The 27,306-nt window shown below is 48.8% G+C and overlaps 1 protein-coding gene and 1 long non-coding RNA gene across 5 annotated transcripts in view; one reads left to right on the top strand and one right to left on the bottom strand.

The window, feature by feature from the left end:
- Positions 1 to 16,203: 16,203 nt before the first annotated feature.
- Positions 16,204 to 22,266, bottom strand: LOC138421273 (uncharacterized). Its single transcript, XR_011249446.1, has 3 exons — positions 21,320 to 22,266; positions 19,108 to 19,279; positions 16,204 to 16,978 (listed from the first exon to the last, which is right to left on the bottom strand). It is a non-coding gene; the product is annotated as an uncharacterized lncRNA (long non-coding RNA).
- Positions 22,267 to 23,669: 1,403 nt separating this feature from the next.
- The window catches only part of FXYD6 (FXYD domain containing ion transport regulator 6), a 36,844-nt gene continuing 33,207 nt past the window's right edge, over positions 23,670 to 27,306 (top strand). Inside the window, exons 1-2 of one of the 4 annotated variants that reach the window (XM_069555308.1) lie at positions 24,368 to 24,446; positions 26,673 to 27,030. In XM_069555308.1, coding sequence (XP_069411409.1) covers positions 26,982 to 27,030 — 49 coding nt within the window. In that variant the 5' untranslated portion in view covers positions 24,368 to 24,446; positions 26,673 to 26,981. Of the gene's footprint in view, positions 24,285 to 24,367; positions 24,447 to 26,672; positions 27,031 to 27,306 lie in introns of those variants that run through there. The other 3 variants (XM_069555309.1, XM_069555311.1, XM_069555310.1) reach the window with 3 other exon arrangements.

Raw genomic sequence — 27,306 nt, 5'->3', positions numbered from 1 at the left:
TGCTGGGCCAAACACCTGTGAACCATGTCTCAGGGAGACTGCTTTCGTCTCTCCCTTTCTCCTTGCTGTTAGACAAGAAACAACTTCAGACTGCCTCACTGTGCCTACGTGGGGACTAATTATGTTGGGTAGTGGTTTTTCTCTGTCAATTTCATTACCTTTTTTTTGCATTCAACAAATACCGATTATACAGCAATTATAGGGCTTCTCAGGTGGCAGAGTGGTAAAGAATCCACCTGCCAATGCAGGAGATGCAAGAGATGTGAGTTCAATCCCTGGGTCAGAAAGATCCCCTGGAGAGGGTAATGGCAACATTCGCCAGTATTCTTGCCTGGGAAATGATATGTACAGAGAAGCCGGGTGGGCTACAGTCCATGGGGCTGCAAAGAGTCAGACACGATTGAACATCCTGATTATATTGGCTAGTGGGGGAGAGGGTTAAAAACGTAGGCACCACGTAAGAGTAAACTTAGTTTATTCCCTGGGTGAAATCTTGCAACCCTTCTTCTGATTCTGAAAAAGAAAGTTCTGAGTTAAACTTAGGAAGACAGTTGTGCATTCTCTTTTTAACAAGGTGCCAGGAAGGAGTTGTGTGCCAAGGGCTATATAAATGTTTACTGTTAGAATAAATGGTCAGAATGGGGAGCATTTTAAACCCATCACCTCCCACTAACTACATCTAAGCTTCCATACCAGGCCTGAAAAATGAAAATCAATAGAGATAATGCTTTAAAAGGTAGACATCAAACACGCCTCTGGTCTGAGAGGCAATTTCATGAACAGCATCATCAAAGAGACAAGTGAATTACAGGAGGGTTGAGAGGGATGGAGCTTTCGATGGATGCAGGAGTCCATCATAAACAGAAAGGCAGCGGCTCTATGACCACAAGTGGCCAGGATGCCAGGCCTCTGGCTACTACAGGGTCCCCTTTGGGAGAATGTAGGTTGTTGATAGGTACCTGAGTTTGCCCTGTGTGGAAGCTCCTCTCCCCTCATGGCAGTCAGTCTGCAGGCTTTACGTGAGACTTCCTTATACAGAAGTTCAACAATCTGCCAGCCCTAAATCATTTTTACTTTTTTTCCCCTAAACTCCAGCTCAGGCTTTGGGGTGGAGGTGACGTTGGGGCTGCACAAAATACTAAATGGATTCAGAACAGTCTTACTTGCCTGGCAAACGTGTCTGGGCTAGTGGGTTATCGCCTATTTGCAAAGCTGGTTTATAGACCGAATGGAGATGCCTGCTGGGTCCCTAGGGTTCTTCCTGGCCCCCAAACTTAGCTGCAGCCTCTGTTCTGAGCCCGATCCAGTGGGTTGGAAGACAGTGTATGATGATAAACAGGTGTCTCTCGCCTGAAAGCTGGCTCCAGGCACTCAGGGAGGGGCAGAGAGTTCAGATGCCTGCTTACGCTAACAGGCTGTCAGTTTCTCTGTGCATAAGGAAAACAGAAATGCGAAGCTATTCTGGTCTTGTCTAGGGAGCCATTATGTACTGAATTTCCGACATCATTATATCCAAAGGGCAACATCACTCAGTTTTCTCCCATTTGTATTCACTAGGAAAAGACAAATGGGTGTATCTTTGCAGAGTGGAAAGGCTGGGGGGTGGGAAGGAGTGATCATGTGCTCCAATTTGAATAACCAGCAGCTCTGAAAGAAGTGTGCTCATAATTAGAGATCAGCACCTTAAGGTGATGTTACATGCTTCCCAGACAAGTTTAAGTTAATCAGGCAGCAGTCTAAGTTTTCCAGACTAATGGGACTGAGATGAATTTTTCACTTGGAAACAAATCGCATCCATGCTTTGGCATGCCTTGTTTCCTGACATATGTCATAGTTTTCCTGTGGGAAGATAGGGAGAGATTTTATTTTAGACTTCCCCCCGCCCTGACTGCCTTTGCTTTTCTTCCTTTTCCAAAAATCAAGATCTGGATAAAGATACCAAAGGAAAGGGACCATGCAGGATCCACTCCAAGAAGAGAGATGCTGAGATTTGTGTTTCTGATATGCTGGCACGCTTATCAGGTGCGTGCCCGTGGGGTTGTGAGTGGCAGGCAGAGGTCTTCTAGGGGAGGAAGGCTTGTGCTGAATTTCTTCTCTCTCGTGATTAAAGGCTGCTCTCCCCACTTGTATCCCTTAGGATTGTGTTTCTGCATGGAACAGAAAGCCAGCTACAGTCAGTGTATGTACTGGGGGCAGGGCGGGGCTGTCAGCCGGTGCCACCTCTAATAGAGGTGAGGAGAGCCGCTGACAGCCTCCAGCAGTCCCACCCTTTGAAGGCTCCAGCCTAGGGCCAGGGAGGGCCAGAGCTTACAGAGGAGGGGAGGCCTGGCCTGTACAAACTTCCCCCCATCCCATCCTTCTGTCTTCATCTTTTAAAACACTCAGTCTGGAAAAAAAAAAAAAAACATTATGTACTAGAAGCTGAGTTTTCTCATGTAACAGGAACTTTGGAATTAGGTTATTCAGACATTGCTGATGGCTCCTTCTAGCTTCCTTTCTTTCTAGTCTGCTATCCTGAGTTGGAGACTTTTTCTTCACAGTTGCAAGATGGCTGTGTTATGCCCAAGTTGCGAAATCTCCCAATGACCACCAGGGAGCCAATATCCGATGCAAAAGCAAGAGAGTTTTATTACCAAGCTCGAGCTGGGGCTCCCACCGTTACCGACGCAGCGGCTATAGGGAGGAGCCCCGAGTTTTGGGTTACATTGCTTATATAGGGAATATTCAGGTAAAGGGGGATTTTCAGGCTGAAAGACATCTGATTGGTTACCTTCTTCTATAGGGTTGTGTGTGGATTCCTGACTGGTTTTTACTTTCAAGGTAAATCACAAGTTCCTGAATGTAAAGTCAGGAGGTTTAACCTGAGGGCCGATTGGCTCGTGAGCAGTGGGGCAAGGCTGGGTAATATCTAAAGTCTAAGTCTGTTTGCCTGGAACCTTTACAAAATGGAGTTCTTTTACAAGATGGAGTAGCTTAGTCTCTCCATTCCCCCCTTCTCAAGGACCCAAGACAGACACAATCATGGGTCTGTGGTTAGCTTTATATTGTCCTTCACCAGGGGTGGGTTTGGTAGGGCTGCATATTGGGACCTAAGCACCATGAGCTGCACCATGTTGATGCGGCCTTTGATAAAGTTTATTAACTTATTTAGTAGACAGGGTCCGAAGGTGAATAGCAAGAGTGAAATGATCAGGGGCCCAGCCAGAGAAGATATGAGGGTCGTGAGCCAGGGAGAGGAACTGAACCAGGATTCAAACCAACTCTGAGACTTTTCCCTTTCTCTTTTTCTCTGATTCAGTACCTCTCTTATTTTGGCCAGAGATTCCCTGATTACCCCTGAGTGGTCCACGTAGAAGCAGCACGCTTCTCCTAGCGCGGCGCATAGACCTCCTTGTTGGAGAAAAACCAGGTCTAGCCCTCTTCTGTTTTGTAGTACTGCTTCTGCCAGGGAGCTCAGTGATTCTTGAAGGTGACTAACTGAGCTTTCTAGTCGCTTGACATTAAAATCAATGGCCGCCCTTAGGCTGGAATAGTGTTGATTTTGTAGCACTAAAGATATTCCGGTTGCTGTCCCGGCTGCTCTCAACCCCAACAAGACTGTGAGGGTTAAAGTCGTAACTGGTTCTCTTTTGACTCGGTGAGAGTCTCCCAGTCGTTGAAGGAATTCATCATTAGAGTGATAGAACAATCGGGGGACTAGTAGTACTAACACACAGAAGTCTTCCGAGTCCTTTAACACTTGCCCATGTATACAAGGTGCTAGGCCCGTGGAGCATGCCTACCAATTTTCTTGGGGCGGTATTAGGTATTCAGTTGTTTCTACAGAGTCTGTGTTGCAGAAGTGCCGGTAGGCTTGGGGAACATCTCCTACACAGAGGCCCTGTCCTGTCACTCTTCGGAGGGTTAATCTTGCATCCCCTCTCTGCTGCCAGCAGCAGGCCCTGTGGTCTTTTGTTTGGATGTAATTTCCCGGGACAGCTATGCCTTCATAATAAGGGGGTTTGATGTCATAACATAACCAGCAACCATCGGTTGGGTCTGGACGAGTGGAGTCCAGGACCCAGTAGGCACTAACTGTCATGCCAAATAACGGGTCTTGATCATCTTTAACATCGGGCTGATCATCTTTGACATCGGGTTCTGTAAAGTTGATCTGAGGAGGGTTGTTTGTGTTGGTAAGGCTGGGCTCAGGAGGCGCCCGGGTAGGTTCTCGGGGCACTAAGACAGGAGTAGGCCCTATGCCTTGGCTTGGGCCTGTCTGGATGGGTTGTACTTTCAGCCTCATAGTGAATAATAATCCATTATCATACCAAGATTGATATAGCCGGAGGCCCCGAGATTGTCCCGCCTCCCAACTAGGGAACCTCTTTCCTTTAGTTGAGAATTTAAGTCTAACTGGGTTACAAAGAAACCCTACACAGGGCCCCGCAATTAGAGATCCCTCCACATGTCTTCCAGTCAGAATCAGTCCAGCGGGCCCTGGGACGCAACTCAAAGTGATCAAGTCTCCTCTAGTAGGGGGTTCCCAGTCGATAGTCCCAGTAGACTCGCACCCCCAAACGGCATAGTAAAATTTATCTGCACCCCCACAGTTATTAACTATCGCCCGGTTTCGTCTTCCCCCGGGGCACACGTAGAGGGCAGTGTCCCGCAAGGCTGCCCGTTGAATGGGGTGGCTGCATCCAGGTCCTGAGTTGGTAGGGGGTCGGGTATTACAGTGATTAATGCTGGCCCCGCATTCTGGTTTTCCTGGCGTTTTTACTTCCCAGTCGCTGATGTCCCAAGATCCCGCAGCCAGAAGACAAAGGTCAAATTCTAAATCCGGCCACCAAGTGTTTTTAGGATAGATGGCCGAGGTATAGTTAATTACTTCCCCGGTAGTTGCACTCAGAATGATCCAAGTCAAATTCATGGGTTGATGAGGATTAGTGGCAACACTAAGCCGTAGGGACAACAGTACAAACAGTACTTTTACTGTCTCTGTAGCTTTAGTTTGAGTGGGTTGGTTTTGTCCAGTTTGGTCTTCCACTGGGGGAGGAATTCTTCTCCTAAGGCAAACAGGTCCGCAGGCCGTACGTGGGTGTAGTGAACCCAAGCGGAGACGCCGTCATCCTTGAGAGCAGTAGGTGTTGTCAAGACGACTAGGAAAGGCCCCTTCCACCTGGCCTCTAGGGTCTCTTGACGATGACGGCACACGTACACCCAATCTCCTGGCTGGTAGCGGTGGGATTCAGGTGGAGGGCCTGATTCATATAATGCCTTAAGCCTCTTCCATGTGCCCCTGTGGGAGTACTGTAAGGACCAGAGACAAAAAAGTAATCTTTGATCATCTATCTCTTTTAGTACCTCTATTTTTAGATTAGGAATTATTGGGGGAGGTATCCCATTCATAATTTCAAAGCGTGTAAGTCCCAGTTGGTAGGGGGAGTTTCGTACCCGGTACAGGGCAGAGGGGAGGAGAGCCACCCAGTCCCTGCCAGTCTCAGCAACTAGTTTTGTTAATGCTTCTTTAAGAGTTCTATTCATCCTTTCTACCTGTCCTGAGCTCTGAGGTCTGTAAGCGCAATGCAGCTTTCCATTCAGTCCCCAAGGCCCGGGCTACTCCCTGGCTTACCTGCGATACGAAGGCTGGCCCATTGTCTGACCCCACCTGTGCAGGAAACCCGAACCATGGCAAGATATCTTCAATCAGCTTTTTGGCCACCACCTGTGCTGTCTCTCTCTTGGTGGGGAAAGCTGCTACCCACCCTGAAAAGGTATCTATGAACACCAGCAGATATTTATATCCATATTTACCCGGTTTTACCTCAGTAAAGTCCACCTCCCAGTAGGCTCCTGGCCGGCTCCCACGTTCTCTAGGTCCTTGGTTGGTCGGATGAGGGACAGCGTTAGTGAGCTGGCAGGCCTTGCAGTTTAATACTATATCTTCTGTCGTTGACGTGACGTTCTTCATGGTAATCTTGGCATGTCTAATCGGGTCCTGCATCTTGCGGGTTCCCAGGTGAGTGGCGTGGTGCATCTTCAGCAACACCTGCTTTCCTAGTTCTTCGGGGAGGATCAGGGAGCTGTCCGCTGCCCTCCACCACCCGGCCAGTTGTTGAGTCATAGGCAGACTTTTTATCCCGTCTAAGTCTCTTGGTGAGTAGTTGGGTAGAGCTGGCAGAACAGGGCTCCCAGGGTTGGGCAATTGAAGGGTGGCTTCTATCACGGTGCCCTGGGCGGCCTCTCAGGCTGCTCTGTCTGCCAAATTGTTTCCCTTTGAGGTCAGAGTGTCTGACTTCTGGTGTCCCGGGCAGTGTATTATGGCTAGTTTTTTAGGCAGCCATAATGTCGCAAGGAGGGCTTTTATTTCTTCTTTATTTTTGATGGTTTTACCCTCCGCCGTGAGGAGGCCTCTCTCTGTAGATGGCTCCGTGTATATGGGCAGTAGCAAAGGCGAATCAGCTATCCGTAATGATGTTAAGTTTTTTGTCCTTTCCCAACTGAAGGGCTTTTGTTAGGGCGATTCCTTCAGCCCTTTGAGCTGAAGTGCAGGGAGGTAGCGCTTCCGCCCATACGATTTGGGTTTCTGTGGTTACCGCTGCTCCTGCGTACCTGAGTCCATCTCGGAGGAAACTGCTTCCATCTGTATACCAGGTAACTTCAGCATCCGCTAGAGGGCGGTCTTGCAAGTCCTCTCGCGTTCCATGTAGGTGGGCTAGTATGTCACCGCAGTCATGGACTGGGGCTTCCAAATCCGGGTTAGGAAGCAGTGTAGCCGGATTGAGAGCAGCAGGCTGCAGAAAGATGATTCTGGAGGGGTTTAGCAGTAGTCCCTGGTAGTAGGTCAGCTAGCGTCGCTGATCCACCCATCTGGGGGTTGTTTTAGTATGCCTTCAATGGCGTGGGGAGCGGTGATATGCAACTCTTGCCCCAGTGTCAGTTTATCTGCATCCTTGACCATTAGGGACACTGCTGCAATCATGCGGAGGCATGGGGGCCAGCCTGACGCCACGGGGTCGAGGCGTTTAGACAAGTAAGCCACTGGCCACGTCCAAGGTCCCAGGTGTTGTATCAGTACCCCTTTTGCCACTCCTTGTTTTTCATCTACGTACAGGAGAAAGGGTTTTGTAAAGTCAGGCAACCCTAGGGCAGGGGCTGACAGCAGGGCAGTTTTAATAGTCTTGAAAGATGTCTCCATCCGCCCTGTCCAATTGAAAGGTGTGGTGCTTTTTGTGGCTTCCTATAAGGGTTTAGCCAGTTCTGCATAATTTGGGATCCAGAGACAGCAGAACCCAGCGGACCCTAAAAATTCTCTTACCCTCCGAGGTGAGTCTGGGGTAGGGATTCTGAGTATTGTCTCCTTCTGTGCCTCTGACAGCCATCTCTGTCCTTCCCTTAATACATACCCTAGGTAGGTGACCTCTGGCTGGCATATCTGAGCCTTTTTGGCCGAGGCTCGGTACCCTAATTTTCCAAGGGTCTGCAGTAGTTCTCGGGCGCCCATAAGGCAAGTCTGTTGATCTTTTGCTGCAATTAAGAGGTCATCTACATATTGTAACAAGGTTAGTTGGGGATGTTGTTTTCTGAACTCACCCAGATCCTCATGGAAATCCTCATCGAAGATGGTGGGAGAATTTTTAAAGCCCTATGGCAGCCGGGTCCAGGTCAGCTGGCTGTTGATTCCTTCTTCCTGGTCTGACCATTCAAAAGCAAAAAGGTCCTGGCTCTTGGGTGCCAGGGGAAGGCTGAAGAAAGTGTCCTTCAAATCCAAGACCGTGTACCAGTGATGGTCCGGTGGGATGGAGCTCAGGAGATTGTAAGGGTTTGGCACAGTGGGGTGAATATCTAAAACCCGGCAGCTGACCTCTCGTAAATCCTGCACTGGCCGATAGTCACAAGAATTTGTTTTTTTGACGGGGAGCAGGGGGGTTTTCCAAGCCGACTGGCAGGGTCTCAAGATTTTCTGGGCTAGGAGCCTGCGGATATGGGGGGTGATCCCCTGTCGGGCCTCTAGGGTCATGGGGTATTGTCTGACCCGGACCGGGTCAGCTCCTGGCTTGAGTTCTGTGTACACAGGAGAGCAGTGTCTGGCGAAGCCGGTTCCCCCTGTTTCGGCCCATGCCTCGGGGAATTCATCTAGCCATTTTTGAATGTCCACCGGGGGCGATGTAGGTTTCTGGTGCAACCAATATTCATCTTCTAACTGAATTGTCAGTACCCGAATCGGTCTGCCCAACTGGTCAAGTATTTTAGTTTCTCCCGGGAGGAAGTGAATCTGGGCCCCCATTTTGGTTAACAGGTCTCTTCCCAACAGTGGGAAGGGGCATTCCAGAATGACCATGAAGAGTGGGATACCCGGCCCGCACCTAAGTCCATTGATCTTCGGGTCGTCCATTGGTATTGTTTCATTCCAGGGGCCCCCTGCACCCAAGAGGTCTTTCCGGCCAGTTTTCCCTGGGGCTTCAACAAAACCGAATATTGAGCCCCCGTATCGACAAGGAAGTCAATTGGGGTCCCCTCCACTCTTAGGGTTACCCTGGGTTCGGGGAGGGGCACCGAACCCCATCCTCCCTAATCGCTCAGCTCTCCGACGGCCAGGATGGGGGTCTTTTGTGGCCCCTTCTTTGTCTTTTTGGGACATTCTCTAGCCCAATGTCCCTCTTCTTTACAATAGGCACATTGGTTTTTTCCCAATGTTGGTCACGTACGGGGGCGGCTGTTACCTTCAGTGGCCAGCCGACGCAGCTGGCGTTCCCTTTTTTCCGAGTCAGGAACCGTTGCAGCCAACAGGATGCGCGCCGTATTACGGGTCTGGCGGTCGGCGCTTTGGCTTGCTTTTCTTCGGGGGTTTTGCGGGTGTTGTAGACCTTTTCTGCCACTATTATTAGATCCTGGATACTCTTTTCACCCAGGCGTTCTAATTTTTGGAGCTTCTTTCTAATGTCGGGAGCCACCTGGTTGACAAAGTGCATCATTAAAGCAGCCTGGGTGCCTTCCTCTTCTGGGTCCATGGGGGTGTATTGTCTAAAGGCTTCCATTAGCCTTTCCAGGAAGGCTGCTGGACTTTTGGTGGGGCCCTGCTGAACATTTCGTACTCTAGCTAAGTTAGTAGGTTTACTTGCAGCTGCCTTAAGCACCCCCAAGAGAGTCTGGCGGTAGACCCAGAGCCTCTCCTTACCTCGTGCCGTGTTGTAGTCCCAATCAGGTCGTGATAAAGGAAAAGAGAGGTTAATTTCATCTATATTAGTGGTGGGTTCCCCATTTATCCCTGGGACCCATTCTGTATTCCCTCTCTCTCTTCTGTGGTGAAGATGTTGTGCCCAAGTCACGAAATCTCCCAATGACCACCAGGGAGCTGGTATCCGATGCAAAAGCAAGAGAGTTTTTATTACCAAGCTTGAGCTGGGGCTCCCACCAGCACCGACGCAGCGGCTATAGGGAGGGAGCCCCGAGTTTTGGGTTACACTGCTTATATAGGGAATATTCAGGTGAAAGGGTAACAAAAAGGGGTGTTCAGGCTGAAGGACTACTGATTGGTTACCCTCTTCTATAGGGTCGTGTGTGGATCTCTGACTGATTTTTTTTTCACTCACACAAGGAATCATTATTTCACAAAGGTAAATCATCACTTCCAAGGTAAATCACAAATGTAAATCATCAATTCCAAGGTAAATCACAAATGTAAATCATCACTTCCAAGGTAAATCACAAATGTAAATCATTACTTCCAAGGTAAATCACAAATGTAAATCATCACTTCCAAGGTAAATCACAAATGTAAATCATTACTTCCAAGGTAAATCACAAATGTAAATCATTACTTCCAAGGTAAATCACAGATCCTTGAACTTAAAGTCAGGAGGTTTATCCTAAGGGCTGATTGGCTTGTGCATAGCGGGGCAAGTTTAAGCGATATCCAAAGTCTAAGTCTGTTTGCCCGGTACCTTTGCAAAAATGGAATTCTTTTACAAGATGGAATTCTTTCTGTAGCTCAGGCTCTACAAAGAGAATCTGGAGCAATTGTTGGCAGTCGTCCCAGGTGGGCTGATGAGTAAAAAGCACAGTCTCCAGAAGGTTAGTTAGATCTCTAGGGTTATCAGAAAACTTAGCATTTTGGGATCTCCAGTTATATAGGTCACTAGTAGAAAAGGGCCAGTATTGATGAGGTTGGTTTCCACCTTCATCAGGGGGACCGGCCACTCGTAAGGGGAGGGCAATCGTCGAGTCTGCCGGTCCCTCCAGGGGTAGGGCTCGCCTGTGGCGAGTATTTTGTGTGGGCCCCCACCCTGTATTTCACCCCTGGGTGACAGGATAACGGGGGCCGGTGGTGATTCGGGGAGTTGGTAAGGAGGAGGAAAGATAAGTTCTGCTTCTGTGCCTCCCTGCAAGATGGGATATAGCAGCGCCGTTAGTCCAGTTTCCTTGGGTTTCTTCAGGTTCTCTCCCACCCGTGTCACCAACACCTGAGTGGTAGAAAGTTCCTGTTGAGGCAAGAAAGATGTTACCCAAGGAGGGCGGTGCACTATGATATTATCCCACACTATGATATAGGGGACTTGGTCAGGGTGTCCGATCCGCAGTCGGAAGATGATGTCTCGGACTCGGTGCACAGTTTCCAAGTCAAACGTGCCTTCTGAAGGCCAGCCCACATGGAATGATGGCCATTCTGTGCTGCAAAAAGTAATAAGTTTATTTTTCTTAATTTCTACACTGAGGTCATGAGCGCGCATCTTGACCTCTTTAAAATGCTCAGTCATCAGAGATAGAGGAGTAGGGCGAGATTGACGTTGCCCCATCGTTCCTGGATCAGTCAGATGTTGGTAAATTAACACAAACAATACAGACAGCCACACAGACAGAGAGACAGAAGAAATAGACCTCCAGGAGTCCAGAGGCAAAACTGAAAGTAGGACAACAGCCTTTGGCTGTTCAGCAGGGGCGACCTGCTATCGTCTACAGAAAACAGGGGCACTCCGTCCCCTCCGAGGGGGTCGGGGACGTCTCCCAACGACCCCCACCGGTGACCCGTCGGCACGTCCACCTGAGTCATATACCGGTCTCAGAAAATAGGCCGTGTCAGAAACGAAAAGAAAAGCAGAAAAAAACTTACCGGTTACAGATAACTCTCCGGATCGGTCTTCCCGTGGAGCCGATGGGAGATCCCAGATGAGCCCCCAAATGTTATGCCCAAGTCTCGAAATCTCCCAATGACAACCAGGGAGCCGATATCCAATGCAAAAACAAGAGAGTTTTTATTTCCAAGCTCAAGCTGGGGCTCCCACCGTTACCGACATAGTGGCTAAGGAGAGGAGCCCCGAGTTTTGGGTTACACTGCTTTTATCGGGAATATTCAGGTAAAAGGGTAAAAGGGGTTGTTCAGGCTGAAGGACAACTAATTGGTTACCTTCTTCTATAGGGTTGTGGATTCCTGATTGGTTTTTACTTTCAAGGTAAATCACAAGTTCCTGAACGTAAAGTCAGGAGGTTTAATCTAAGGGCCGATTGGCTCGTGAGCAGTGGGGCAAGGTTGGGTAATATCCAAAGTCTAAGTCTGTTTGCCCGGAACCTTTACAAAATGGAGTTCTTTTACAAGATGGAGTAGCTTAGGCTCTCCAGGCGTAGGCCTAACTAGCAGAGCAGAAGTCTCTCTCTACCTGATCTAAGTTGGGGTTTTCCACATCTGAAACCAGCTTCTACCCTTGTAGTAACAGCAATTTAGTTAGCCCCTCTCAGAGATGAAATAGACAAGGGCCAAACCGGAGGCCTAACAGGATGGTCATCTCTGGTCCCCAGAAACAGAAGGCAACATTTGGGGTGAGGGTTGCAGGGTTTGTGACCCTTTCTGATTGGTTGGTGGTGAGGCAACAGAGCTGTGCTCCAGGAATCTTGTGTTCCTTCTGAAGTTACCATCTTCTACCTGGGTGAGGGGCTCAAAGACATTGTTATGCATATTTCTTTGAGTAGGAACCAGGACTCTGTCTGGAGGCTGTACCAACCTTTGATTGTTTCTATTTTTGTATCCCCTCCCTTTCCTGATTAGTAATTGTTTGAATCCACGATTTGGAATTCAGGGAAGGTCAAGGAGGCTGAACACAGTCTATATCCTACAGATAAGAAATGGAGAACACAGAACAGATCTGTACTCCAGAGCCCCACAGAGTCCCGCTCAGTTTTAATTTTAGGGAACTAGGCAGCTATGACTGTGATAACTTCCTGTCAAAATGGGGCATAGAACTGCCCCAGCTTGGAGTATAGACACTGAATTGGAAGTATTTCTGACTTCCAAGTTCTAGATCTGAGTCTTGTATGACTAAAATCCTAATCCCTTGGTCTGCCATTTTGGTGTAACAAACCCAATTAGAAGTAGTTGGAGGAGTGATAACTGGAATTTAGTAGACAAAATAAATCTCATTTCTTTTTAGAAGAATATGCCTGAAACCCAGCCTGGACCTGGCACTTCAGGGAGACTTGTAGCCATGTAGCCAGTTGCCTAGTTTTATAAAAAGTAAGGTTACTAGCTTCCAGCAGACATTGTTTTGAAAATGGTGGCATCCAAGCCTGACACGACTCAGAAAACTCAAGTGTTTAGCAATACAAGGTCTAATCTGAAAGTACACCCATAGCATCACCTAGTTATTTCCCAGGATATCTGAACCATAGCTACTCTATTTTGACTTTTATTTGTAAACTGTTCCTTAATAGCCAAAGCAGATTTCACCATTAATGATGTCAGTGTTTCTCTAGGTATGAGAAAATTCAAGAATTGGGACTCATAAAATCTTCTCCTGAAAAGATCTAACTATCTGAAGGCCTGTTCTGCCAGTTTTTCCCAGAGCACAGAGTGCCTCGTTCCCGATTTTCACCCTGAACTCCTTTCAGGGGCATTGAAAGTCGGCAGTTGCAGCAGCCATGATTTAATCTTTGTAGATGTAGATGGCGAATGTCAGTCTTCAGTTGGCAGAGCCCCTTTTTGCTCATAAACTTGACCATGATTTTGAAGGGGGTATTTCATGACCATTTTATCCCATGGTGCTGAGAATGTCCAATCTCAGGTTTGGCAAAGATTCTGTTGACAGGCCACTCAATGTGCTGTTACTGGACTAGGCCATAAAACAGTATCCAAAATTCTCTGGACCACCTATCCTACTAGCTTCTTGGTCCAGGAAAATATTCCCTCTTGTTGCTTCTTGCCATATCTAGAGTTACACTGTTACCATCATCGATCTCATATAGGACTATTCTATTAGAGGCCTCACACACATATTTGACAGTGTAAGAAACAGCAATTTTGTAAAACAGGTGAAATACAAATAACATAGCCAGCAGTATTAGTAAAGTCACAAGTAAGACTTATGTTAAGAACTTCCCTTAGATGTAGCCCAGTATATCTTCAGGTCCTCTGACTGAGTCTGCCCTGTAGAATCTTTATCTTCCAGGGAAATTATATATTGGCACCATCTATAAGGCACATAGTCCAGTTTTCTAGTGTACTAGACTGATTATCTTTAGTATGATTCAATTTTTTAAAATTTTTATTTATTTATTTATTTATTTCCGACACAGAGGAGACTTTAAACCTAAATTACTATAGCCTGATGTTATCTATATAAATCCATCCCATAATTGTGGGAGATTTTCCTCTCCTTTGTGGAAACTTTTCTTGTTCTGATTGAGCTTGGGTAATAGAAAAAAAGCTCAAATTTATAGCCAGAGTCAGAGCAGGCATTATTAATTGGCCCGGTGAGGGGATCCTATCTAGTAATATCACAGTGACCTGAATATGACTATAATTTTTAAGTAAATTCTCTCAGGGCCAACCAGTTAGAGTCTGGTGGTAGAGAAATTTACCAAGGTAACCCAGAACTAGACACAGGTAATTGGCCACAAACCCAACAATTGGATTGATTTTTAAAACTAGCATAGAATCAGGCCTATGATAGAAAAGCATTTGACTTATATGCAAAGGTCTAAGAAGTCAAGAAAACATAAATGATGATACGAATCGGGTCCAGCATCTCGGGGAAGCTGTCTCCCTCTGTTGTCGTCGTCGTCTTCTCATCCTGGTGTAGTGTAGTTTCTCCTGATAAAAAAAGTCCTTCCATCTATGTTGGAGACAGTCCCTTAAATTATATCTTTTTCCAGTCCTGGTTGCAGGTCATGAGGCATCTGATCTTCATCCAAAGATAGATTACTGAGATAAGCTTCAGAAACAAACTTAGGGTGTTCTTCAAGAATTCAATTAAGTTTTACATTAATATCACATAACACAGCAAAGAACTAAGAGATGAGTCTTACTAGATGCAGACCTCCATTAACAAACTGGTATTTAACATTTTGAAATATCTTTTTCTCCTTAAAGTTACCCTTATTTTTATTAAATATAACCAAATTAAGGCTAGTTTGTTTGCAAAATAGGTCTGTTCTCACTAATTTTGGTCTGATGATTTTTGTAACCATAATTGATTATAGGCTTTTTATTTTGCTGAAACATTTATAGAGTCTCAGACTGAACTTTTAAAATAAAACAGGGCTGGGAAACTCACACCAAAGGCTTATCACAGATTTTGCCTAACAAATCTAGGTGAATTCTTCCCTTTTTAAGGTCTCAAAAATTTCTTGAGATTTTTGTACCCATGAGATAACCTTCCTAACTCATTTGATAAACTTACTGGAAACCTAAGAACTTCCAATTTTGGGAGGAGTCAGATAGAAAATATAATTGTTTTGTCTATAACGTTTAATTTTACTAAAGTATTGTCATAATTAGTTTGAGAGGAAGATTTTCCCTACTCCCTGAAAACATAAGATTCAAACCCATAATTTTTCAGATAGAAACCATAAAAGTTATAAGCATATTCGCTGGTTCATTCAGTCCTTTTGTTAACTTTTGTGAAGTCATCAGGTTTTCCATTAAAATACCAGGACATATCAGAATGTTAAAAACTCCATATAATTTCTAGGATATCTGTATTAGTAATTTTACCATACAGTATAACATAAGCGGATTTATTACTCATTTGATAATCTTTTCCATGTAATTTAACCAACCAAATAAACACAGTTTAATATCTCTCTTTGGGATGTTCCAGGGGCCCTCTGAAGCACTCCAAAGTTAGCTAGAGATCAAAAGAACTTCAAAAGAGTTCTATTTAGGAATCTTTATCAAAAAGATCAATTAAAAGGGTTTAGAACATTTGGTCAGATTTTAAGTTACGCCAATCTGGAGAGACTATTTTAGATGGATATTTCTAAAGAAGAATTATTCTTAATAGAGTTTATATAAAAGCTCATATCTCATTTACATTTTTTAGAAGTTTTTTTCACTTGAGGTAATTTCCTTGTTGACAAACTTGTAACAGATATAATATTTAACTTATATTAAACCTAGGTACAATGAAAATATTCTACTTAACATTAATTACTCTAAGACATGTCTATATTAGATAGGTCAACAAACAAACATTAATATCAAGTATTTAACATTGAATATTTCCCAGTTCACATGAATCTGGAATTTATTGTTTAATTTAGAATTACTTGATTTGTAAGCGCTTACCTTTTTTCAAGCCAAATAAATAGAGCTCATATACAAATTAACCTCAAAAATATTACCCAGAGACAGAGACATACCAAGACTTTTTTAGACAGACACAGTGCAAGAGCTAGCTAGCTTCAAGTCTTTTTTTCCTTTTAATTTCTACACTGAGGTCATGAGCACACATCTTGACCTCCTCAAAATTATCAGTAACCAAGGATAGAGGTGTGGGGCTAGAATGGCATTGCCCCATCGTCCCTGGATCAGTCAGATGTTGGTAAAGTAACACAGACAATACGAACAGCCACACAGACAGACAGAGAGACAGGAGAAATACACCTCCGGGAGTCCAGAGGCAAAACCGAAAGATGACAGCCTCCAGCCATTCAGCGGGAACAACCCGCTATCGTCTACAGAGAACAGGGGCACTCCGTCCCCCCACGCCGGGGTTGGGGATGTCTCCCAACGACCCCCACCGGTGACCCGTCAGCGCATCCGCCTGAGTCATATACCGGTTTCAGAAAATAGGCCTTGTCAGAAACGAAAAGAAAGACAGAAAAATGCTTACCGGCTGCAGATGATTCTCCGGATTGGTCTTCCCGTGGAGCCAGTGGGAGATCCCGGAGGAGCCCCTAAATGTTATGCCCAAGTCGCGAAATCTCCCAATGACCACCAGGGAGCCAATATCCGATGCAAAAGCAAGAGGGTTTTTATTACCAAGCTCGAGCTGGGGCTCCCACCGTTACCGATGCAGCGGCTATAGGGAGGAGCCCCGAGTTTTGGGTTACGTTGCTTATATAGGGAATATTCAGGTAAAGGGGGATTTTCAGGCTGAAGGACATCCGATTGTTACCTTCTTCTATAGGGTTGTGTGTGGATTCCTGGTTGGTTTTTACTTTCAAGGTAAATCATAAGTTCCTGAACGTAAAGTCAGGAGGTTTAATCTGAGGGCCGATTGGCTCATGAGCAGTGGGGCAAGGTTGGGTAGTATCCAAAGTCTAAGTCTTTTTGCCCGGAATTTTACAAAATGGAGTTCTTTTACAAGATGGAGTAGCTTAGGCTCTCCAGCTGCTTCACCTCCAGGCATCACACTCATGTTTTTGAGCGAAAAAGGACTAGATATAGAAAACAAACTTCTGGTCACCAAAGGTGAAAGCGGGAGAGGGATAAATTAGGAGCTTGAGATTAACAGATACACACTTTGTTGTTCAGTCACTCAGTTGTGTCCGACTCTTTGTGACCCCATGGACTGCAGCACGCCAGGCCTCCCTGTCCTTCACCATCTCCTGGAGTTTGCTCAAACTCATGTCCATTGAGTCGGTGATACCATCCAACCAAATTGTCCTCTGTCATCCCCTTCTCCTGCATTCAATCTTTCCCAGCATCAGGGTCTTTTGTAATGAGTTGGGTCTTCCCATCAGGTGGCCAAAGCATTGGAGCTTCAGTTTCAGCATCAATCCTCTACCAGATAAAGAACAAGGTGCTACTGATAGCACAGAGAACTACATTTAATATCTTGTAATAAATTATAATGGACAAGAATCTGAAAAAGCATATATATGTCTATATATGTATATGTATACACACAGACACAGACACAGACACACACACACACACACTTGCATGCTCAGTTGCTTCAGCCGTGTCCGACTCTTTTTGACCTATGGACTATAGCTCACCAGGCTCCTCTGTCCATGGGCTTCTCCAGGCAAGAATACTGGAGTGGGTTGCTGTGCCCTCCTCCAGGGGATCTTCCTGATCTAGGAGCCAGGTTCTTTACCCACTGAGCCACCTGGGAAGCCATATATATATATATATATATATATATATATATACACATACATATACGTTGTATCTCCTTGGTGATGGACAGGGAGGCCTGGCATGCTGTGATTCATGGGATTGCAAAGAGTCGGACACAACTGAGCGAGTGAACTGAACTGACACATATACGTACACGTATATGTATAACTGAATCACTTTGCTGTATGCCAGAAAGTAACATAATATTATGAATCAACTATAGTCTACTTTAGAAAAAAGAAAGAGGAGGGGAAGAAGGAGCAGGAAGATGAGGAAGAAGAAAGAGAACAGAAGAAGGAACAAATGGAAAAAACCAAAGGGCAAAAGGGACATATTACTGTGTCTTTCTTAGAATTCTTCCTCACTATAACTCTGTTCCCATCTCCTTGGCTCAAACTGGATCATATAAATGCCCTTAGTTATTGAAAAATCAGCAGTTTAAACTGAACAAGGACTTTCCTGGTGGTGCAGCGGATTAACAGTCTGTCTGCCAACGCTGGGGACATGGGTTTGATCCCTGGTCCAAGAGGATTCCATATGCTGTGGAGCAACTAGAGCCATGTACCACAACTCTACTGAGCCTGTGCTCTTGAAAGGTTGTTGCTGAATTACAACGCCAGGATTTTTGGCCCCCGGAGGAGAAGAATTTAATTTGGGGCCAGAGACGAGGCTTGATCGCTCAGAGCTTTTGTGTAACAAAGTTTTATTAAAGTATAAACGAGATAGAGAAAGCTTTTGACATAGGCATCAGAAGGGGGCAGAAAGAGTACCCCCCCTGCTAGTCTTTAGCTGGATGTTATATAGTCATCAGCAGTCTGTTAATGAAAGAAAGGAATGTCTCAAAACTTAGAATGGCACCAGGCCCCTCACCCATTAGATGTATTTTGGGATAATCTTGGCACCAAATGGTTCATCTTGGGCCATAAAAGGATTAACTTGAATCTTGAAGAAGGGCAGAGCACCATATAAATCGTGTCATTTATATAGATTAGAGGAACAATATCGGAGTATAATATATTGGTTTATCAAGTAGGTTTTGAGCCAAAAGGTGGAACTGACTTGAAGACAGAGTTTGGGGTAAATGTATAGTATATTGGTATAGCTTAAGATAAAGGTTTTCATAAGAAAAAGGCAATGGTTAATCTTAGGTGAAACCAGGTGTCATGGCAACACAGAATTTTAAGAGAAACCTCCTTTTAAATTCGTATAGAGAAGGAAAAAAAATATCGCTAGTTTGTTTATTCCTGCCGCTTAAGGGAGATAAAAATGTCTGACACCTGCAGGCTATTTTTTCCCTTTGGAGACCCCTGGCCTTCCTGCCTGTTACCCTCTCACTTTAGGGTCTGTGAGCCCCAATTACTGAGCCTGCGTGCTGCAACTACTGAAGCCCGCCCACCCAGAGTCTGTGCTCTGCAACAAGAGAAACCACCACAATAGGCTCACACACCACAACAAAGAGTGGCCCCACTTGCTACAACTAAAGAAAAGCCTGTGTAAAGCAGCAAAGATACAATACAGCCAAAAATAATGAATAAAAAATAAACCAAACATGTTGCAACTGATTTAGGAAAAAGTTCTGATAGAAGGGAAAAGGAAGACATGGATAGAGGAGCCTGGCAGGCTATAGTCCAGGGTCACAAGGAGTTGGGCGTGACTGAAGCGACTCAGCAGCAGCAGCAGACCTGGTCTGCAAAGCCAGCAGTGTCTGCCGTCCTCTGCAGTTTCTACTGCTCCATCCACAGTCAGTGAAGTCCTGCTTTTCAACCCCAATGTCATGTCAGGGTTACCTGTTCCTCCTCTCCTGACAGTCTGGCCTCCTCTCCTCTGCCTGGGGCCTCACCAGCACTAGCTTCCTTACCCGCTTCATCTTGGGATGAGAGAACAAAGGAACTGCATCTCACAGGTGTGGTCTGGGCCAGGGTACCAGTGCTCAGGGAACCAGTTCTGAAAGGTTGTTGCCTGGGAGAGAGATCACAGAAGAAAGTGTTCAAAATGCATCTGGAGAGGTGGGCGAGGGTAGGATCATGTAGGATCTTGTGAGGTGTAATTCACCTAAATTTATTCTAAGTGGGTCACCATGCAAGACAGTGGGGTGTGTAAATGGAGTAAGATGGCTGGCTGATCTCAAGGAGTTCCCATTCTACCAGGGCCTCGTGCCTGTGTGTGCAGTCGTGTCTGACTCTTTGCGACCCCATGGACTATAGTCCGCCAGGCTCCTCTGTCTGGGAGATTTTCCAGCAAGAATACTGGAGTAGGTTGCCACATCCTCCTCCAGGGGATCTTCCTGACCCAGGGATCAAACTGGCGTCTCCTTATTGGCAGGTGGCACACATGAAATTAAACACAGAAAAATTCAGATTACGGTATGTACACGCACAGATGCAGAGACAAGGCAGTTCATGGCAGCATGGACAAGACAGCTTTAATTTCAATAAGGTGATATTCGAATTTCACTTTGCATGGTAGATGCGATTCATGTAAGTAGAGAAGGGAGGAACAGGATGTCTTAAGCAGAGAAGATTATATGAACAAAAATTTAGGGGCAGGCAAGCTGTGAATGGCCCTGTTGGTCTGGGGAACAGCATTTGCCAGGATCGAGGTGACCAGAGCCATAAAATGGGGAGGCAGGGCAGAGAATGGGTCAGGAGATGAAGCAGAAAAGGTAGGTGGGTGTTGGGCGGTAAAGGCTGAATGCTGGATTTTAAGCAACTGGATTTTGTAGAGAATCAGAGTCTAGGAAGGTTTGAATCACATCAGTGTTGTAGAAACTAACTTCCAAACAAGAGTTAGCATAAGGGTGGGGAGACTGAGGCGGAGGCACCAATGGGAGGCTGGCATCGTGGAGCCTGACCTAGAACAGAAGCAGTTGGGGGAGAGGCATAGGGATGGCGCACACTTTTCCAGATGAATAACAGTGTTGGAGCAGTGCCGTTTCCAGAGTCAAGGAAAAGCAGGGAAGGAGAGTCAGCCCGGGAGGTGGGGGTGGGGGTGGGGTTGTGATGGGGGGAGGGGGGAAGTGGGGTCAGATGATAGATCCAGTGTGAGTACTGCTGAGCCCCTGGAGATAACTCCTCTGGGTTTCTGGAGTAAGGACCAGGCTGAGTGAGTGGGTCATCAGCCCCAGGTGGGCAGCAAAATCATGATTGTGGATTGGACTATCCAGGAACAATGCAGAGCAGAGGACAAAGAGCCCAACACACAGCTGCTTGAGGGAGAAGCTGAAGAGTTGGGGAAAGACCAGGAAAGGAGGAAGGGAGCATGACCAAGGAGTGCTTTTGAAGTGAGCAGAACTCTTTCAGCAAGGAGTTAGGAAATAGTTCTGTCTTAGGATCTGGGGGCTTAGCACTTGGCTGAGGTCTGGGATAGCACGTCTTCAAATTCCTCCAAAGCAGAATGAGTACAAACGGACCCAGAGTAAACAACTGGTGGGCGGGGCCTGCTTGGGACCTGTAGTCTGCACCCCAGGATGAAACAGCACCCAAAGGGGCCTGCTAGGAAGGACAGGGATCTCCTTGGATGGCTTCTGGTCTTGCTGTTTTAATTTTCCCGGCAGGCCCTCTGCCTCCCGTCCATGGCCGCGTGACCTGGGTTGCTGACATGCTGAAGGTCTGTGTCTGCCCCAGTACAAGGCAACTGGGGGCAAGTGCTATCCACAAGGGGTCTTAGCTGCACTATTGCAAGGTATTTCGCTCAGCTTTAAAGCACAGATGAGTTCGTAAGCTTGAAACAGGTACACTGGCCTTCCAAACCTTAAGTCTTGGCACGGCTCTTATTCTGGAGGGGTGGGGGTAGGGAGGATTTTAGAAACAGTTTCTGTCCTTCCTCGTCCTACTGTTGCTGTGGCCAGGCAACCCCCACCCCCCCCGACCACCACCCCTCACCCCCACCCCAGCTCTCTTTCCTTGTTCCCTGGCCTCTGGAGATGCAGGGCTCCCTTCACTGGGGTGTAGGCCCATTTCCCAGCTTCACATGAGCCCTGCTCTCCTAACAGTTCCTCACCTTTGACTGTGGGATCCCCCACACTGCAGAATCTGCCACTCCCCAATTCTTGCTTGCAACAGCTCTCTTAAGGCCCTTCAGAGGCTTCCCATTTTCCTGAGAATAAGATTTGGATCCACCCAGGAACCACCAGGCCTGCCTGGACTGGCGTCTGCATCCTTCTCCAGCCTGTCTCTTCTGTTCCAGAGCCACGGTGGCTGCTTTCATGCCTGCGCCTTCTGCCTCAGGGCCTCTGCACATGTGGCTTCTGTTTTCGTGTCAGAATCATCATTGCCCAACCCCTCCTGTCACTCCAACTCTGGGCTCCTTCACCTCCTCTCCATAACACCTCCTGACCCTTCGGCTTGCTTCTCAAATGCTACCTCCTCAGGGCTCAAAACCATTTTAATGACACATTTATCTATGGGATTATTTGATAAATCTCTACCTCACCCAGCGGTTCTCGTGTGTATCAGTCTCTCACTTGTGTCTGACTTTTTGTGACCCCGTGGATTGTAGCCTGCCAGGCTCTTCTGTCCATGGAATTCTCCAGGCGAGAAGACTAGAGTGGGTAGCCATTGCCTTCTACAGGGGATCTCCTGTAGACCCAGGAATCGAACCCAGGGCTCCTACATTGCAGGCAGATTCTTTACCGGCTGAGCCACCAGAGAACTCCCATTGGCTCCAAGGGACCATGAGTTTTCTTTCACTGTGCAGCCTGGAGCTTGGCCCGGGGCTCAGTGCCCAGTAGCTCCTCATACCATAAATGTGTGGAAAGAATGAGGCAGCTTGTGACCTTTCTTACTGACGTCCGCATGTGTCGTAGGGGCTAGATGCGTTTCTTCCTCCCCTAGAAGGGAGCCAGGACGCCTGCCAGAACAAGCTTGTGTGTGACTCCATAGCTGTGTCACCCCTAACTCCCTCAGCTGTGGCCCTGGACGGACCGGGGAGAAGCACATTTTCAGCCCTTCCACTCATGATGCAGCTCCTACTGTCCCCCTGTGGCTCTTTGCTGCCCTGAGGCACCTGAGTAATTTGGCCAAACACGGCATTCTCTGGTAAGAAAAGGGCAGGTACTAACAGGCAGCATGGCTTTGGAGTTCTGCTCCCCCGGTCGGTGCTTTGCCAGACAGACTTGCAGAGCCGGGGTCTGACGTGGTCTCATCAGGAGAAACTCTGAAAAACAACACAGAGAGATGGCAGGTGGTAGCACTCAAGTGCGGCTGCGAAGGACACGGGCCTTGTGAGCTATGTCGCTTCATCTCTCAGAACAGAGCAAAAAGAACAGGGAGAAGGGCAGTTGGACCCAAGTGCTCATGTGCAGAGGAAAAGATTTGCCCCTGCAAATCCGTGTAAAGCCACACGGATCTGAGAGATCTGAGCCAGGTTTTGATGAAAGAGCTTTGATTTTCACAGGCAACCAAGGAACTCGGGACTGGGCCAGAGTGAGGCGTCCACTCTGTCCCAGGTCTGGTGCTCATGGAGGTTGTCTTGTCCTCTCGGGCGTCCCCCACTCTTTCTCAGTAGCCACTCATGGCTTCCACATCTGGGCAAAGCCTTCTGGAACCCATGTTTATTTCCTGCCTTGGGGTTTTGAGACTGGAGCATTTCTCAAGATGATTTAGTCACAGAGGGTCCATCTGGAAGGCGGTTCTGGATTATCGAGTCCCTCTCCTTCATGTCACAAATGAGAAAACTGAGGGCCAGGGCTGGGAGTGTTGAGGTTAGGCTGGCAGTACCCATGGTTCTAGGGCACAGGGTCTATGAGGAAGTCCCTGTGGCTCCTCTCAGGCTTGGACAGCTTCTCCCAGGAATTCCCGGCTCCATCCTGCCCGGTCCCCCTCCAGGCTCTTCTGGGCAGCTTCATGGCCGGCAGCGTGGCTTCCTGGCTACCAACCGAGTGGCCAGCCCTTGCTGTATCCGTGGTTTCTGCCAGTGCCTGGCCTGGAGCCCTTCCTACAGGCCCTGCTCCTCAGAGCAGCTGCCTGCTCGCTGAGCGCCCACTCTGTTCCCGGGCTCAGCTCCGGGGGTCAGTGTTCTCACCGCCATTTCACGAGGAAGGAAACTGAGGCTCCAGAGCGCCCTTCAGTGCTGTGCTCAAGGTGGCATCACGGGCGGAGTGGCCGAGCTAGGAGTTAGATCTCACTGAGGTTTGTCGTTCTCGAATTTGGACCTGAGAAGTGGACTGGGGAGGGGGGCAGCACTGTGACCCTGCAGGGGAAGGACGAGGCGCCCCGAGGAGGAGGATCTGGGCTGCAAAGCTGTGGTTCCGGCGAGCCCCGCCTCCAGCAGCCCACCCGGCTCTCGCTGAAAATGACAACTCCAGCCAGAGCCGGCGCGCCTCCGACACAGCCATTCATGCTTTACGTGCGCATTCCCCTTAACTGCCAAGCCTCCCAGTTACCGTGGGTTGCAGTGTCTGGTGCTGGGTTATTTTCTCGTATTTTCCCGTCCCCCTCCCCACTCCCCCCGCCCCCCCGCCCCTCGCCGAGTTTACTATTTCGGAGAGACACTAGTTCTGCCATCGTGTTTGTCTTGCTGCCTCCCCACCCTCAGCGGAGGAAAACCAAAAAGCAACAGCTGGCGGCGGATGCGCGCGCCCTGGCCCGTCTCCGCGGCGGCGGTCTCCTGTTGCTTCTCCAAGCGGCCTGCCCCTTGAATCCCGCCCGCATCCAGGAGCAGCGGCGGCGCGCTCGAGGGGCGGGCAGCCCGGCTAGGAGAAGGGGGTCCGCACGCCAACGCTACCCGGAGGCCGGCAGACGGTGACACCGCGGTCCCCGGAGCCCAGCCCCGGCCGAGCCCCCGCCCACCACTCCCCACCCCTGCCGGACGCGCAGCTCCAGCCCGCCCCCACCCTTCCCAGCAGGGGAGGCGGGAAAAACAGCGAAAGCCTCGCCCACCGCCCTCCCCCAGCTTCGCCACTCCCAGGCTCCTCCGGACTCCACTCATCCTTCTGGGATTGTCTCGGAGGGGACACGCCGCGCAGGTAAGCTGCTGCAGAGGTGGCGAAGTTGGGTTCCTCTAACGAGGAGGGAAAGGGGCTGGGGTGGGGACCGATCGCGCGGCGCCAGAATGCTGCCCGGGCAGGTTTGTTTCGATGGGTGTGAGCGGTTCTCGCCAGGCACGCCGCTAGGGCAGCGGAGACCGGGTAGGAGATGGAAACCCAAAGGGGAGGTGGGCGTCGGAAGAGAAGAGGGGCGGCCGACGGGAGAGACAGGCCGTGACGGTGGGGGTGAAGCTGTTCGGACAAGGCGTTTGCTGCTGCCTGGAGCTTGGGGCTGTGGTTTTCGGAGAAGGGGAAAGGGCTGCTCTCCTCGTACCAGGGCGGGGTAGTTTTCCCTTTGTTACTTGGAAGCTGTGGACACTTGAGTGTGCGGTTGTGAAGACGAGGGGAGGTGGCTGGCCATGAGCGTGCACACAGGAGCCATGCAAAATGGGACTTGCTGATTTGGCGCTTGGAGGACGGGGGAGCTGGGGCTGGGCAGTGGGCACCGGGAGGAGGGGCAGGTAAGAAAAAGGGCTGGCGTTCCAGGGCACGGGGTTCAAGAGAGTGCATCAGTGTTCCTTTCCTCTTGTCTAACCCGTTCTGGCTTCTTCCGAGGGCCGGGGGGCGGTGGGGGGGGGGTGCCTGGTCCCCTCGCCCCATTCCCTCCTTTCCTGGTACCCTGCCCTCTTTCCCCAGCAGGGCTGGCCTTGGCACAGCCTTCCCCATTGTGTCTCTTGGGCTTCCTTGCCGAGTTGGAAGGGGCTCCTGGCACTTACTTCTGGGCTCTTACAAGTGGTGGCTGGTAGAGGAAGCACCCGAGGGTGGGAGCAGGGAGCAGGGAGCAGGCGTCCTGGAGAATGGGCCTGGCCAGGCCCCCGCTGCCCACATCCAGCCTCAGGGGTTGTGGCTTCCAGGGCTTCTCCCTGCCAGTGTGGCCTCTGTCTCCGCTTCCTTTGTCTTCTTGGCATCGTGCGCTCTGCCTAGGCCCAGATTTCCAGGTTTGGAGAAGGATCAGTGGGCAGCCCATGTCTTGGGTGGAAGGGCCCCCACTCTGGGGTCCCAGTAGCCTCATCGTGTGTATGTGCTGATGTCCATATCTGTTTCTGCTTTGGCCTTTTTCACGTGACCTGCCCAGTAGTTGCCATGGAAACCCCTTTTCAATTCTCAGCCTCCCTCCTTTTCTGCCCATTGCTCACCTCCATATCTCCTCCCCTTCCCCCAACATGGTTGCCTAGATACTGATTACCCCTGACTTCTCTGGGTAGGAGACCCTGAAATGTTAGCTCCCACCTCACACTGATGTCACCCCTAGCCACTCCAGCTCCCCCAACACACAGTACACATCACAAACACACCCCAAACATGCACACTCACCACACCACCCGCACAGACACGCACCTACTTGCCACACACACTGCATAAACACACAGCACACACATATATCACATGTACACCATGTACACACCAAATACACCATGCATGTACCAACCCACAGCACACAACCCACAAGGCTAGGGAGCCCCTCTCCTGCGTGCTAGATGCAAGAGGCTGGGCATGGGCCAGAATTTAAATCTCTCCCCACTGCTTCCTACCTGCCTTGACCCTAAGAAAGCCTGAGGCTCCTAGCCGCTCTTAGGAATCTCAGTTCTGCCCCTGAGCCTTCCTGCCTAACACAGGATCAGGCAGCTCCAAGACATGCTGAGGCTCTGAACCTCCGCAAAGGAAGGAGGAAAGGTGTGACTGTGTTAGGAGAGCAGGGGAGGGCACAAAGCAGGAGAGGAGACAAAGCCTTGAGGAGGGTTGGAAGGAGGAGGAGCCAGCAAAAGAGGAGCCAGGTGTATTTAGAAAGTATGGTAGGGTGATGATGGGCGGGGAAGGAGTGTCCAGGCTGCCCTCTATCCTCCAGGGACACTTTCCTGCTTTCTCCTTGGCTCCTCCAAGCACATCTGTGTGTCTCGAACAGGAAGGCAGTTTGCCAAGGGCTCCTGGATTGCTAGAGCTTTCCCAAGACCTGTAGCTTCTCTCCGGGTCTGGTGATAGACTCTAGAGGCCAGCGTCTCCTTTCTGGCCAACTTGTGATCTTTGGACTGACTTGGGCCCCACTTCATTCAATTATTCAGTGAATTGCTTTAAGTACCTACCAGGATCACGAGGAAGACAGAGTCCCTGACCTCAGAATCCTAGATTCCTCAGAGCCGGAAGGGGGACATCCAATCGGGACATCATGCAAATGGGAAAACTGAGGCTCGGAGGTCACACACTCCACTGTGGCTGAGGCCTCTGACTCTTCAGCCAGGATTTGTGACCCGCCCCCCCCCCCCCCCCCCAACACACACACTTCCTGTCACACATCACTTGCTTCACTTGCCTTTTTTCCTTTGTTGCCAGCAATCCTCTGGGGACTACCATGTCCCTTTCAAAGTATGGGTGCTCTAGTGGATGGGGAGCCTGCTTCCTTCTGTTTTCTTGAAGAATGTGGCCAGGAGAAGAGGGAGCAGAGGCAGTTCCCTAGACCCTGGAAACTCCCTGCAGCCATAGGGAAGCCAGAGCATCGGATCCCGGATCCCGTAAGCAGAGCCTGGCCCCTGGCCCCGTTGGGCCTTGCTGGCAGCCATCTGGATGGCAGACTGTGCCAGGCAGCCCCCAGGACTCATTGTCTAACAAATCATCCACCAGCTTCTGCCTGAGCACCTGAGGATGCAGACTAGTCATGAGAGGCCCCGCCCCTGCCTGCAGCATAAAGGAGGTGAGCCTGGGGGTGCAGACCCAGGGGTTGTCCTGGCTATGCTCCAAGGGGGAGTGCATTCATATCACAGATAGCCCTTTTAGATGCAAACTGGGTTTCTGGTGATAGTCAGGAATGGCTTAGACTGATCTCCAGCAACTGAAGCCTCCACAATTATATTATCTTTTTTAGTTTTTGGCCACACCACGCAGCATGCTAGATCTCAGTTCCCTGACCACAGATGGAACCCAAAAGCCTCCATGGTTTTAGGCCTCTGTTTTCTCATCTGCCATAGAG

Source organism: Ovis canadensis, chromosome 15 (assembly GCF_042477335.2).
Source record: "Ovis canadensis isolate MfBH-ARS-UI-01 breed Bighorn chromosome 15, ARS-UI_OviCan_v2, whole genome shotgun sequence".
Classification (NCBI taxonomy): domain Eukaryota; kingdom Metazoa; phylum Chordata; class Mammalia; order Artiodactyla; family Bovidae; genus Ovis; species Ovis canadensis.
This window is presented reverse-complemented; position numbering and strand designations above follow the sequence as displayed.